Genomic DNA, 14,844 nt, shown 5'->3' on the forward strand with positions numbered 1-14,844 from the left:
TATTTATATTATTAGAAAAATATAATTTCTAACATAACCTAATTCGTCATCTGTTTTTTTAAATGGGGTGCTACTAATTTGTTAAGATGCTTATTCTATTTTTTTTTGTAATAACTGTAAATATGTAAAATACCAATTTAACGATTTATTATATTTATTTATATTATTTTATTACATTTTATTAATTTATATAAAAAAGAACCACACACACACACACACACACAACGATGTGCAAACCCATTTGAAATTAATCAACCTCATTTTCAAAATACTTTCGAAGAATTTAATCGTTTACAGTTAAAGGGTTGAACTTCTATTTTTTTTATAAGGGTAGTTTTTTCAACAGTACAATCTTATCGATCAAATATTTAATAATAATCATAATACAATAATTATTTTTTTTTTATTTCACGTTAAATTACCATGAGTAAAATGATTAACGAGACATTTACCTTCCTTATTCAACCTGTTTTAGTTCGTTTTAATGAATTCGTGCAATTAACGTCATAAAAGGGTTCGTGTAAACACACTCATAGTGAAGAATTATTCTGTACGTTTGTGTATATAACATAATGGAAAAGTATTAATTAAATGTTTTAATTTTCTCTCATCAAATCGTCGCATTCATTCATTTTCTTTTCTTTTTTTTTTCTTTTTTTTTTTTCACGTCACGTCTTGCATTCAATTCTTCTTATCGTTAGTTGTAAAAAGAAGAAAAAAAAAAAAAGAAAATGAACGCGTTAAGAAAATAATTAGGAAGATTCAGTATAACGGAATGCAAGTTGAATTAATATCATCAAAATTCAAATATTTATATATATATATATATATATATATATATATATATATGTTTCTTTTTTGGTTTCTAACATAACCTAATTTTTAATCTTTTTTTTTTTAATATATATATATATATATTTTTTTGGCTTCTAACATAACCTAATTCTTAATCTTTTTTTCTAATATATCTGTGGACCGCTTATTTTGAAAACTGTGTAAGGCGCCCTTTCTCTTTTGTTTCGAGAAAATTAAAGATTTGCATATCAATTCTGCAACTCAATTTCTTTTACTAACCAATTTTAAATTGTACAAAATATTTATTATTAATATTTACTATTAATATATTCAAATTACTATTTAAGAAATTAAACTATTAACTAGTAACCCACACATTAAAAGTTTACATTAAATTAAGCATGAATTAAATGATATCTCTTCTTTTTTTTTTCTTTTTTTTTTTTGAAAAAATGGACTTATATTATATTATATTATACAGAAATATTATTTATTGTTTTCTCATTGTTTAATCATTTACGAATTGTTCAAACGATCAAAGTAAAACAAAAAGACAAAACTTTCTATCAAATTGTTTCTGTTGTTTCGTGTGATGTTAAAATAACGGGTTGAAATTGCAAATGGTTGAAAGAATGAAAATTAAGGCCCCAATAACAGGCCGCATAATTTTCTCGATGCAATGTAGTATAATATTTGTGAACAAATTCATTTTGATCATCATCTACCTCACGTATCATTCTTGGTAACACAACGCCCATACTTGAACGAATTGTTTTTTTTTTTATTTTTTTGTTTTTTTTTTTTCTAAAAAAAAACTTTGACGAAGGTGTTGTCTGTGTGTGTCCTCGTTACAACAAAACCTAACTTGTAACTGCGCGCAGTGAGAATTAAAATCGCATTTCTACTATCTAACGGATTTTTGCACTCTGTTTAAGTATCCATGAACCATTACACGGTATAGATAGTGTCGATTCTTTCTACTACGTGAATAAACTAATGTAAAGAATCTTCATACAATGTTTTTTGTTTTTTTTTTATTTTTTTTTCTTCGAATATTTAACAATAAGAATTATTTTATTAATGGCAAATATTCCTTCAAGAAAAAAACGTGTGATTTTTATTTTTTATATTAAGTCATAATTTTTATATCTCAAAATATGGTATTTATTTTGATTATTTTTTTTTTGGTTATGCTAAAAATGATCTTTTGTAATTTTTGTAATCAAATTATCGTTACTTCGTTTACGTCAATTTTTAGATAATTTTCTTTTTTTTAAATCATTTTTAAGGTTATTAAAATATTACACCTGAACTTAGGCAACATGTCATACTCTACGTAGACAATTTCAGTCAGTATTATCTGTCGATAATATTTTTATAGGATTTTACTGTTACAGTAAGTAACTCAGTTGGTAATTAAAATTATTGATAACTTATAGATTGATATCTATTAAAGATTGATAATAACATTAAAATAATTGAACAAAACCATTTAAAACAAAAAATAGAATACATTATAAAAATAATGTATACAATAATTTGTATAATTACTAAGAAAAACTTACCTACAGATGGTAAATCAATAACGATACTACAATTACCTGTATAAAAAAAAAATTATTAATTCGAAAAAGGGTGTTAATGCAAAACAAAAGTTAAACCTAATCAAATTTAACAAAAGAAAAGTTTTATCAAACAACAAATATTTATTCTTCATTAATACAACCAATGAACACGTGATCGAAAAGGTTATATTTATATCTCGTTTTACGAAAAAAAATTGTTTAAATAATTCATAAAAAATTAATTTATAAATAGTTAACAATTGATCCAAAGTAAAAAAAGGTAAAAAAAGGTATGTAAAAAGGTACACTAATAATATAAATATTTATAGAAGGTTATGGTGATTTCCTGTGCAACTCGATCACTCGATACGGTTTTCTTTTTTTTCCTATTTTCATTCTAAAGCTGATTGAACAATATGGTGAAGGATGATGGTGCAGTGAGGTATGGCAACCAAATTGAGCAGAAACCAGTCTGAAGTCTACTTTGCTGAAATTGAAGACACATCTAACACAACAGCAGCAGCAGCAGAAGCAGCAGTAACTGGTTCAAGGAACGCATAAGCTATCAAAAAGGTCGGAAAGGGAGGAAGGAAGAAAGGGAACGAAGGGAAAGGAAGCCATTTGGTGTTGAACTCGACATAATGTTTTTCAGTTGAAAAGGAAACTTCGATTATTCCTACGAGGTCCCTTTGACAATCCTAACCTTCCTTTTTTTTTTCTTCTTATCTAACATCAATATCGTCACTTCGATTTTTCGGTAAGTAATTATTAAAAAATGCGTTAAAATAAATTAATAATTAATTGTTAAACATGAAAGCAAAAATTGAGAATAATTGTTAACAAATTTTACGTTTATATATGTAAATCAATATTTAATATTTATTTTTATTTATAAACGCGTTAAATGAATCCATCCAAACCATAAATGTATACGACATTTTAATAGATTTTTTTTTGTTCAAGGATAATTATAAATAATATTAAACATTTTAAGTTAAAAATATATGTATTAATTATTATTTAATATTAATTAATAGATTTGAAAGGTTTTTTTTTACAGTTATCCTTGTAACAAATAGAATTTGATGGAACAACAACTGACTACCGTTGTACAGATTAAATATGGCGACGTTTATGGTATAGTTTAAAAAGTCAGAACTATTTTTAGCTAATTCGGTTCGGGATTGTTTCTTTTTTTCTTGGTTTTTTTTTTTCTCTTTTTTTCTTTCTTTATGAAAGATGTAGAGCACAGAATCCAATAAGGGAAAGACACTTGAGTGCATCTTTCCGCCATATTTGAAGAAACATATGTGTACTACGTAAACATATGGGTGCATAAAGAATTGATTATAAAATACATTTGTCATAGTTTTACGAGTCATTTGATGACCAACATAAGAACACAATTAATAAACAACATTGGATATAAATTGTTATAATAAAAAGAAATTAGTATTTTAATATTAAATAATAATTAAACTGCGATATATTAAATAATAATTATAAAACGTGATTTAGATTTACGTATTTGTTTGATTTAGTTATTTATGTTTATATTTATTTATATTAAATAACAATAATAAAATTGGTATATTTAATAATAATTATAAATTACAAATTATTTAATTAAAAAATTATAATTATATTATAATTTAAATATTATTTTCTATATTAAAAATTTATAATATTTAATAATAATTGTAAATTGGAAATTATTTAATTTGAAATTATTTCATTACAAAATTATAATTATATTATAAATTATATTACAAATAATATTATACACATAAATTATTATTAATATATTATAAATAATATTATAAAATTAAATTATAATTATATATTATAATGTTTTTTTATATTCCTAAAAAATTTAGGAAAGTAATTCTATTCATCGAACGAATCATAGTATGACGATATGACGGGATAATTTACCGACGATTCATAGTTATGTATTTAAACATGTTCGATTAATCTATGAATCAGTCACCTAAGTTTTATTATGTTTTACAAGGAATTTTACTAGTATAATACTACAAAGTAAACTTAAAGAAAACGAAACATTTATACAGTATAACATATATATATATATATTCCTTTAGAATTCATGATTTTAAATTACATTTGTCTCTTGGAAAAAAAACGTAAATGACAAGACCAACAAAAAAATCACACATATACACACACACACACACACACACACACACACACACACACACACACACACACACACACGAATAAACATAAGGAAAGAATGAAAAACTTTGAGAAAATTTCAATTATTTATGAAGAAAAAGATTTTATTTTTTACATTTTCCTAGGACATTTTTTCTATCAGTTTTCTACGTTAGATCAAAATAGAAGAAATGTATTATTTATCTTTGTCCCTTTTTTTTTTTTTTTTTTTTAGTCACATGCATGTTGCACGTGTGTCGTCCACTATTTTCAAAATGATAAGGAATTATACGTTCAACCATGATAACGATCGATATATAATCTCATAACTTGTCTACTTTGTTCATACTAAGAAAATCTATGATTCATATTAATTCAAACAACCCTTCCCTTCTTTCCTTTCATCCCTATTTTTTACCCCTACGATGTCCTGACATTACAAAATTACTTTTGAACCAAAATCTCATAGAAATGTTACGAACATTGTTTCCTTTTGTTAGAACAAATGTTGAATTACAATTAGAAAATCATCTTCACTTTTGTCATATTAGTGATCTATTTATTCTATTCCAAATTACCCGCCTATAGTTTAAAGAATAAATCCGATTGGTTAAGAATACTTTCCATCCTGTTATCTACATTTCTTAATACTAGGGTTTTTAGCATTTTTTTTTTTTTTTCTTTTTTTTCTTTGCTCTTTGCATAGAAAATTATTTCCCATAGTAAACAAAAAGAAAAAAAAAGTGATGAAAGAAATATATAAGCACGTAGCATGAGTATAAAGTTAATACAATAGATAGGCCCTTAAAGAAGCCCTTGAAAGGGCCCTATGTTTAATAGTCCCGGCCCTGATCTGACCGACAAATTTCTCCTACCCAATTCCAGAACAGTCTTCTTCTGTGCTTCTTTCCTTACTCTTCTATTTCCTTCTCCTCTACTCTCCTCTCCTATCTCTTATTTCTGTGTGTGTGTGTGTATATTAGCAATACAAATACACACACACACACACATATACTTCTTGTACACAACGAATCGAAAGAAGCATTTCCATTCATGTTTCGAGACCGTGTGCTACGCGCAACACAGTTGTCAATCGTTTGTTTGTAAGTGTATATTAAAAAAAGGAATTTAAAAAACACACACGAGACCACTTTGAGGGCAAGGAACAAATAAAACTAGCAAAAGTAGACTATTATTTATTTGTTCATATATTTTGCAAAAATTAAATATCGTCATCATGGTTTTACTAACGCCGCGGGATATAATATTCGTCTAGACTCGTCATCGATGCGTGTCCAGTTAAACTATTCGTGATCAGCAAACAACAGCAGCAGCAGCAGAGTAGCAGCAGCAGCAGTAGATGCCACGTAACAATAGAAGGACACAACATCACACTTCAACAACATCTTCTTAGGGGTTAGAAATAACACGTGAAGACTTCTATTGACTTGGTGAATTATTTGTTCACATCATACCTTTTCTATTATCTCTTTCTAATCTTCTACTTGACATTTCTTACATGCAAATAGGACAGTCTCCTAAATGTTCTTCTTATTGGGTTGTTTCAGAAACTAACTTTTATGAAAATGAAGACAATTTTCTCTGCAAGATTAAACTTAGGCCGTTTAGGTGAGTATAAACAGTTGAATTTGATCAATTTAACCTCTCACCAATCTCCCTGCCGGTTTGTATCAACTCATGCCCTTTATTGGGTCAGGAAACAATTCGATTACTTTCCGTACAACCCAATAAAACACGTGGCAGAGGGGGCAGGGTTTGATTTGTTTGACCGATGAACATTTTTCTCATTGACAATTTTCTTAACAACATGATTTGATCAAAAATCGAACAAAGTCTTCCTGAAAAATGTTACAAAAATGTATTTGTTGAAATGAAGAAGATGAAAGAAAGAGAGAGAGGGAAAGGTAAAAAATTTGACGAGGAGTAGTAAAGAGGGCCCTTTTAAAGTCCTAACGTCAGTGCTAACGAAGCACCTTCTACGGGCCCGAGACTAACGCATCGGTCCTGTTCCCCCCACTTCCTTCCATTCGTGCTCCGCCCTCGGGAAGAAAACGTCGTCCTCGTCGTCTCTCCGTCTACTCAAAACCTCTTTACTTTTACACGATCGAGTCGTTGTCGTCGTCGTTGTCGTCGTCGTCGTCGTCGCCACGTCGAGAGAAAGAGAACAACTTCATTTTGCGATTTTATCAACAAATTCAGAAAAGAATTTGTCAACTTAGAGTTCATCAACAACGCGCGGAATAAACAAAAACCCTACTACAAATTCACGAATCGTGTAAGAGACTCGGGTAAAGTGTCAAAGGTTTTACGATTTGTCTATCTGTCTGTCTGTCTGTCTGTTTGACTTCTTGTCTCTTCTGCTTACTATTTGTGTGTATGTGTGTATGTGTGTGTGTATATATATATATATATATCTGTGTGTATGTGTGTTTTCCTTTCTCTATCTTTTTCTTTCTATCATTCTATCTCTATCTCTTTCTTTCTGTCTCTGTCTCTCTGTCACTGCTGGTGTGTACCTTTTTCTATTTAAATATGGCTGCCTACGATCCTAAGAAGTACAATAATCGTGCTACTAACGCGAATAAGAACGGAGGGATCAAAGGGAATGCCAAATCGGTGAGGTATTCAATACTTCAACGTATATATATATTTTTTTGTTATTTTATTTTGGAAATTTTTAATAGAACCACAAAAAAGGCTAACAAGTTTCGTTCTAAGAAAAATTAACGATCTTTACGAGAAAGTAACGAATAGCGTGTTGTGTGTGTGTGTGTGTGTGTGTGTGTGTTGGTCACAGCTGATCGTTTGATGTGAATCATTTTCCTCTCTCTCTCTCTCTCTCTCTCTTTCTCTATCTATATATATGTATCTTTAATAAGAAAATGACGAATATTATAGAAAAATAGTTTAAAGTAGTTTCCACGTAAGAGACGCGTTGAATTCGTCATCTGATGATGATGATGATGATGATTCGTAATAGTCATCGGACATGGGCTCTCCTTCTTCTTATAAAACTCGATCACGAAAAACCGGTGGCGTAGTTTCAAGTTCGACGTCCCGTCGAGCACGCGGCCGGCCCATGGCCGGCAGCTCTCTCTCATTCTCTCTCTCTTTCTTTCTTTAAGTTCTCAAGTTCTCTGACGACCCCCCAAGCACAATAACTTTGTGCTTACACACACTTTTTTCAAAAACATTTCAAGTTATTTGTCCATATTCTTTCAAATGATACTGAAAATCATTTTTTTTAAGGATTGGGGTTTTTTTAAAAAAACCAAAAGGGTGTGTCATCCTAGTGTTTTATTATTCAATTTAAGTTCCTCCATCATGTTTCGGTTTGAATCTTTAAATGATATTTGGAATCCAATTACCTTAGTTTTGAATTTCGTGTGATCTGTTTTGAAAGTAAGAGAGAGAGAAAGAGAGAGAGAGAGAGAGAACGACGATATCCATTTCCGGTGGTACGCTGTGTTCGTTTTGTCACGGCTGGGTTGTGCCTAGTTTCATTTTTTCGTCCCCTTCTAATTGTAAGTGTTTCATAGCCATAAGTGAGAAAAAAGAAAATATAAACTTCGACAATACATTAAGTTTTACTTTTTTCGTGAGAGAGACACCCGGTATATTTTGGAATAACCGTCTTGTTATTACGGTAATGCACACATCAACATTTATTTTACACGTACAAACTTATTCATATTTACAAATTACAATAAGTTTTTCTTTTTACGTGGAAGACACCCGGTATATATTTGGGAATAACCGTCTTGTTATTACGTTAACACACACATCAGCATTTATTTTGTATACAAACTTATTTATACTTACTTAGAATCGTATTTAGTATGTGTCAATGATGACAGGTTAGTAAAAAATAAAAAAAAAATAAAAATGGCGGAATACTTGATAGAAAAGTAAAATTTTTCTTTTGTTTTTTTTTGTGATTTTCAAAATTCCCGCCCGACGCTATTGAGATACTCGACGCCATATTTTTTCTTTTTGTCATTCCACGATTATCGTTATTCGATGATAACGTTTTGTCGTTCACACGTTGGTAATTAGAACTCTAAACGTATTTAGAATTTAAACGATTTATATATTCGATAAAATAAATAAGATATTATATTTAAAGTATTATTTTATATCAACCCATTTATTTAAATCATTCAAATGTTGTATTGAACAAATGATACCAATCAAATTGAGTCAAGTGAAAGACTACATTTGCTTTCAAAGTATTGATACACATTTATACATATAAATATATTTCATTCAATATTGATTTCCTTTAAAAGAAGGATCAAAATTAAGGTTAGAAAACCTTTATTAAATATTTAAACCCTCCCTCTTTAATTTTCAAACGATCATGCTGATGATTGTCTCAAAATCTAACATTAAAAAAGATTTTATCGTTGTCATCGGTCAATGACGTATATTTAAACTTAAATTATCACTTTGAAGAGATTACAAAGATGTCGGATGTAAAAAAAAAAAAGAAAAAACCTTTTTTTACGCAAATTGTCATACGTCGCTAGACTATGCATACTTATGTGTGTGTATGTATGTATTCATTAACGATACAAATCTCTTATTTGTTTCTACGGTGATAGGGGGGTAGGAGAGGGGAGTAAAAGATTGAAAGAGGGTGGGGTCAGGGGAAGAGGATCCACGGTGAACGGCTTTTGTTTTGATAACAGTATGAATTTTGGCCTACATTAAGCACCGTGAAATTAACGAATGTTCTTCTTCACAACTGTGTATGTATGTGTGGGTGGGTGGGTACAATGTCAACTGATATTCCGTAAATTCGATCTTATAAAAGCAAATTTATGATTTTACAATGTTGAGCTTTTTCATCTCGTATCCAATAATCCTTTTGTTTCTATTTTTCTTCTTCATTCATCGTTTCGGTATATTTTTTTCAGGTTGTATTACACAATGAGTGCGCGCGCGCGCGCACGTGTGTACTCGTTGATCATCTCATCTGTCAAGTATATATGTGTACTGTATACGTATGTGTATTTCAGATAAATTAATCTTTTGATGACTATCAATCAAACGCGCGAGATTTGAACGATTCTAATGGCAATTTTATTTTGTTTAAATCAATATTTTGTTTATAAATATAATAAAATAATTATTTGTTAATACATATTACATACATATACATATTATATATAGGATTGTCACTTGGGATACCAAATATAATTTGGTTGGGTAATTTTTCAACATTTATTTTGGTCAAAGAGTTTGGTTATATCGATTAGGTTTCTTTTACTTGAAACATTAATTAACATTAACATTAATTATTTAACTTTTTTTTTTCAAAGAAAAATATAATTTTTTGTTTATGTGTATCCTAAAGTTTCAAAACAAAAAGAAACAAAAAAGAGTAAAAGAGAAAAAGAATGGAGGAAGAAAGTATTAGAATAAGGACGCCATTTTCTTTTACTACGAAAGTCAGCGGGAAAAAATGTGACTATCCACGTAAAACTTTCAAATTTTTTTTTAATTTATTATCATCCTTCACGAATAATTCTTTCACCATTTGAATAAAACATTGAAAACTAACTTCGTTAGTCAAAATAAAAACTGTATCGTGATAATACCATGCGAGAAATAATTATATTTTTATTCGTTAGTTTTAGGTTTCTTTTAACTTCTCTTTAGATTTCAAACACTTTTCCGTTCTTTTTTTTCTTTCTTTCTTTCTCTACCTCCTACCAAGCAATCTTTCGTCCTTCCCTTCCACTTCCATTCTTCTCTTTTACTCCCACTGCAACTTTTCTCTCTCTTTCTTTCTTTCTCTCGCATTCCGAGTAGAAAAAGTCCCCCGGATGCACGGATACTGTTCTCAGAAGGCGCTATCCCCACTTCTTCTTCTTCTTCTTCTTCTTCCATTCTTCCTTTTTTTTGTTGTTGTTGAAATTGTTGCATGTTTTTTCTCTTTCTTCCTTTTGTTTTTTTTCTTAACACCTTTTTTCCCCCTAGCGCCTGCATTTTCTTGTTTGAACCCAAAAGCACGTAGTGTAAATTCATAGTCGTGATCTTTCTTCAGTATGATATTCAACCACATTCATAGTGAGTTATTTTATTTCTCATTTCTTTTTTTTTTTTTTTATTCACATTATGACTCCTCGTATAAACTTCTTGTTTTCGTTCTCTCTCTCTCTCTCTCTTTTTTTTTTCTCCGCCATGTTTTATCACGAGAGGAAGCTGATAAAAAAAAGAAGATGAAAATAAAAACATTTAATATATTTAATTGAGTCAAAAGAACAAACTTTGGGGACCACAAGAAAGATTACATTCTAATTATCACTTTGCAACATTTTATTGTATATCGTAGTATCGTTAACAACCCCCCACTCTAACCTTAAACCCCCCACTCCTGCTCTTCCGCTCGTTGCGATATTTTTTCATTAATAAAAAATCCACTTCTTATACGTTGAGACTAACACACTCAATGAATTGACACACACACGTGTGTGTGTTTTATAAGAAAAGAATAATAATAATAAAAAAATAAAAAAAAATGTTAATCAAAATGAGATTACATGTTTTCTCAGAAATTTTGTTTTATAAATTATTTCCGTGCCAAGATGTTAAAACCTTTTACTCTTTTTTTTTTTTTTCTTTAAGTTGGAGGGGGTAGGGGAATATCAATTTCTATCTCTATTAAAAAATATTTACTCTTATTTAACTTTCAACTTTTGTTGACCTTAGATAAAAAATGAAGTAACATTGCATATCACCACTTTTTAAATTCTTATTGCATTAATTAATCGCACATTAATTAGAAAAGTTCTTCCTTCTTTCATCAACATTTCTTTTTATACATTTTTTTTTAATTGAATTCAATTGAATTGAATTGTTTTTGTTTTCTTCCCCCATATTCGTTCCCATAATGTTTTCCCCATTTCAAATTACAATTTAGCCCGGATGTTCTGAGAAGGTAAAAATATATACTAATATAAAATTTCACATTGGTGTTAGACAAAGGACTAAAGAAAGTTTCGTATGGTATATATATAAGGGCTTCATTACGTTTTACAAGATGTGTTTCGGAAAGACGGTGAAGGGCGACACGAGGGTTCCTTCCATTATACGAACGCAGGTGTTCATGCAGATGTCACGAAACAGACGGTGTGTGCCAACGTATATACATGCAGAAGTGTATATACGTATAGTTTATTTCTTTTCTTGTATATATATATATACAAACGACATTTTCATTGTTTAACTTGAAAGAAAAAAAAAAAGAGAGAGAGGAAAAATTTTGGTTTTTCTAGAATTGTAGAAAATGTTATTTACTTTTCCCCATAAAATAGGAACTGGTTATATTCATCAGCAAGTAAATTGTATTTCCTTTCATTTTTATTATTTATAATTTATATTTTTCATAATAAATCTTTCATTCTTAAACATCTTTGTAAAGTCTCATAAACAAAATGAAAACTATTTGTTCTTGTACTTTGTATTTTTAATTTTAAGAATTTGTAAATACCCTAGTAGTACAAAATATTGAATACATTTGTATTTATAATTAATTGTGTAATAAAGTAAATGTAATTAATATTTAAAAAGACATTAAATATCTTTTTAATATTAAATGCACATGTATTTAATATTTTTCAATATTTTGTGCTGCTAGTGTATAATCTTTGGGGTTGGTTTTTACGCTTGCCTTGTTTTGAAGGTATTCACTGAGTTCAATAGAACACGGGTGATTTTTGCGGGTGATTGGACAAATACTTTTGAACAAGTACTTTTGAAGATCCAGCGGTATTCTTCAATGTTTGCCAATATTTTCTTTGCCAAACACAGTTAATATTACTGTTGAGTCTATTAAGAAACATTGACAGTTTATCGAGTATTTGTAGCGCTACTGTTGGTTGGGTATAATCTTTGGGTTTCCTAAGACCTTGTTAATGGTAGCACACTACAAACATAAACTATGTTATGTACAATAAATAAAATATTATTGGGGTGTTTCAGAAAATTGGCAAAATGTGGTGATGGCGGAAAGACCTAGACGTCCGAGCTCTGAGCTCGGACCGGATTTCTCACCTCCTAGGAATTCGAAAAGATCTAGATTGTTGTTGGAACTAGCTGAAGAAGAAGAAGTTGACACAGTCAAGGAAGAAGAAAGTTTGGAAAGTAACGAAACATTACACTCACCTAAGGACACTGAAGAAGAATCATATAAATCTATTGAAGGTATAATATTTCAATTGATTTATATTTGTGATATACATTATGATTATTAATTATATTTTATTTAAAAAAAAACCGTACAAATCCAACAGAGGAAGCAATAGCAGGACCATCAGGTATAAGAGAAATATCTGATATAAATTCAGACGAAGATAATAGCAATCAAGAAACATCAGACATGAAAGCCGTCGCATTGAATTCTACTGTAAATATGCAATCATCTTTAATAGGTGATCACGCATTATACATACAATTAATTTATATTGGTAATGGTGCCTATGGTACTGTTTACAAAGCAAGAGATTCTAATACCGGTCAAGTTGTCGCACTTAAAAAAGTTAGAATACCATTGAGTATTGATGGATTACCTACGTCTACAGTTAGAGAAATTTCAACTTTGAAACAACTCGAAAGACTTGATTATCCACATATCGTAAGTACTTTGATTCAATTTGTAACCTTTTATTGAAATTCATTTGTTTTTCTAAATGTATAACTTTTCATTAGGTCAGATTATTGGACGTTTGTCAAGGCAAACGTCAAAAAAGTGTCTTACCTTTCAATGAAGTTATAGAAGACGCATTAGAAGAAAGCTTAACTCTTTGGTTAGTCTTTGAACATGTTGAACAAGACTTGGCATCTTATATATCATCATGTTCAGAGACAGGTATACCTCCCAACGTTGTTAAACGAATGTTCAAGGACATTCTACTTGGCATTGATTTTTTACATGGTCACAGAATTATACACAGGGATTTGAAGCCACAAAATTTATTAGTCACCTCAGATCGAAGGATCAAAATTGCAGATTTTGGTTTAGCTAAAACATATTCCTTTGACATGGTTTTAACTTCTGTGGTAATTTCAATTTTCCTTATATATATATAGTTTTGATTATAAATTAAATGATTACTTTAATTTCTATAGATTTTATTTTGTTATATAGGTTGTAACTCAATGGTATAGAGCACCAGAAGTTTTATTAGGTTGCTCGTATGCATCTTCTGTAGATATGTGGTCAGCTGCTTGTATATTAGCTGAAATTAGTAAGTTGAAACCATTATTTCCAGGTACTAGTGAAGGAGACCAATTGGATAGAATTTTTCAGTAAGTTTAATTATAATTATTATTTAATTTAATAGAGAATATAACCTATATCATATATTTTGTATACATTTTGTATGTGATATTTTAGAATTATTGGTACTCCAAGAATAGAAGAGTGGCCTGAAAACGTATCCCTTGGTTGGAATGCATTTCCTTATAGAAGACCAAAACCTTTGGGTGAAGTAGTACCTAATCTAGCTGAAAGTGGATTAGATCTTTTACAAAAGTTGCTTACGTTCAATCCTCATTATCGTTTAACAGCTTATCAAGCTTTAAGGCACAGATACTTCACTGCAAATCAAACATCATAAATTTATGTCTTATTGTTTATCAAAGCAGAGAAGTATATGTTTAGACTGATAGAATTATTTCTATGGAATCTTATTTATCTATATATATATATATAGTTCTAATAATATTCAAAATTATTTTTAGTCTTATATTATAAAAAAAAAACAAAAGTTTAAAAATAATTTTACAGTGTATACAAAATCTGAGCTTAGTTATCACATATTATTTTAATCTCTATCAATTTATTATACAGTAGTTATAACGTATAGTATTTAAAAAAAGGTATTTCTTATAGCAACTCATAATTAATGTGTGTGTTTAAGTTAAGATATTTTCTAAAAAAAAAAAAAAGAAGAAAAAAAATAACACAAAGACATAATTGATTCTGTATTTTGAATGAAGTGACAAATTCTTCGAGATAAGTAGTTTATTACTTCGTTTAAATAATATACTTAAATATATGTTATACAATAGAATAATTTTGATAAGACTGGGGTCTATTAAGACCTATTAGAATCATTATGGAAGATTTAGGATCTTCCTAAAAGACCAGAAAAGACACTGCCATATCATGTAACTGTTAATAAGAATTTAGATATATTAATATTAATATTAAAAAATGTAATCTTATGTAAAATATTTGCTATTAATATGTATACAAATTAGCGATATATACATCTAA

The 14,844-nt window shown here is 29.1% G+C and overlaps 1 protein-coding gene across 9 annotated transcripts; it reads left to right on the forward strand.

Moving 5' to 3' along the window:
• The first annotated feature begins 2,563 nt into the window (after positions 1-2,563).
• Positions 2,564-14,493, forward strand: LOC107069328 (cyclin-dependent kinase 4). Of its 9 annotated transcripts, none has more exons than XM_015326555.2 (8): positions 2,564-3,117; positions 5,812-5,986; positions 6,104-6,164; positions 12,546-12,767; positions 12,857-13,197; positions 13,272-13,622; positions 13,711-13,871; positions 13,960-14,493. In XM_015326555.2, exons 3-8 carry the CDS (start codon positions 6,116-6,118, stop codon positions 14,180-14,182), a joined length of 1,347 nt encoding a protein of 448 aa, XP_015182041.1. In that variant the 5' UTR covers positions 2,564-3,117; positions 5,812-5,986; positions 6,104-6,115; the 3' UTR covers positions 14,183-14,493. The 9 variants fall into 9 exon arrangements, with proteins under 9 accessions (XP_015182041.1, XP_015182042.1, XP_015182040.1 ...); XM_015326554.2 differs by lacking the exon at positions 2,564-3,117 and adding an exon at positions 4,278-5,719; XM_015326556.2 differs by lacking the exon at positions 2,564-3,117 and having other exon boundaries at positions 4,277-5,965.
• Positions 14,494-14,844: the final 351 nt, after the last annotated feature.

Source organism: Polistes dominula, unplaced genomic scaffold (genome assembly GCF_049000335.1).
Source record: "Polistes dominula isolate Pdom_NZ unplaced genomic scaffold, Pdom_raw_medaka contig_83, whole genome shotgun sequence".
In the NCBI taxonomy this organism is placed as follows: domain Eukaryota; kingdom Metazoa; phylum Arthropoda; class Insecta; order Hymenoptera; family Vespidae; genus Polistes; species Polistes dominula.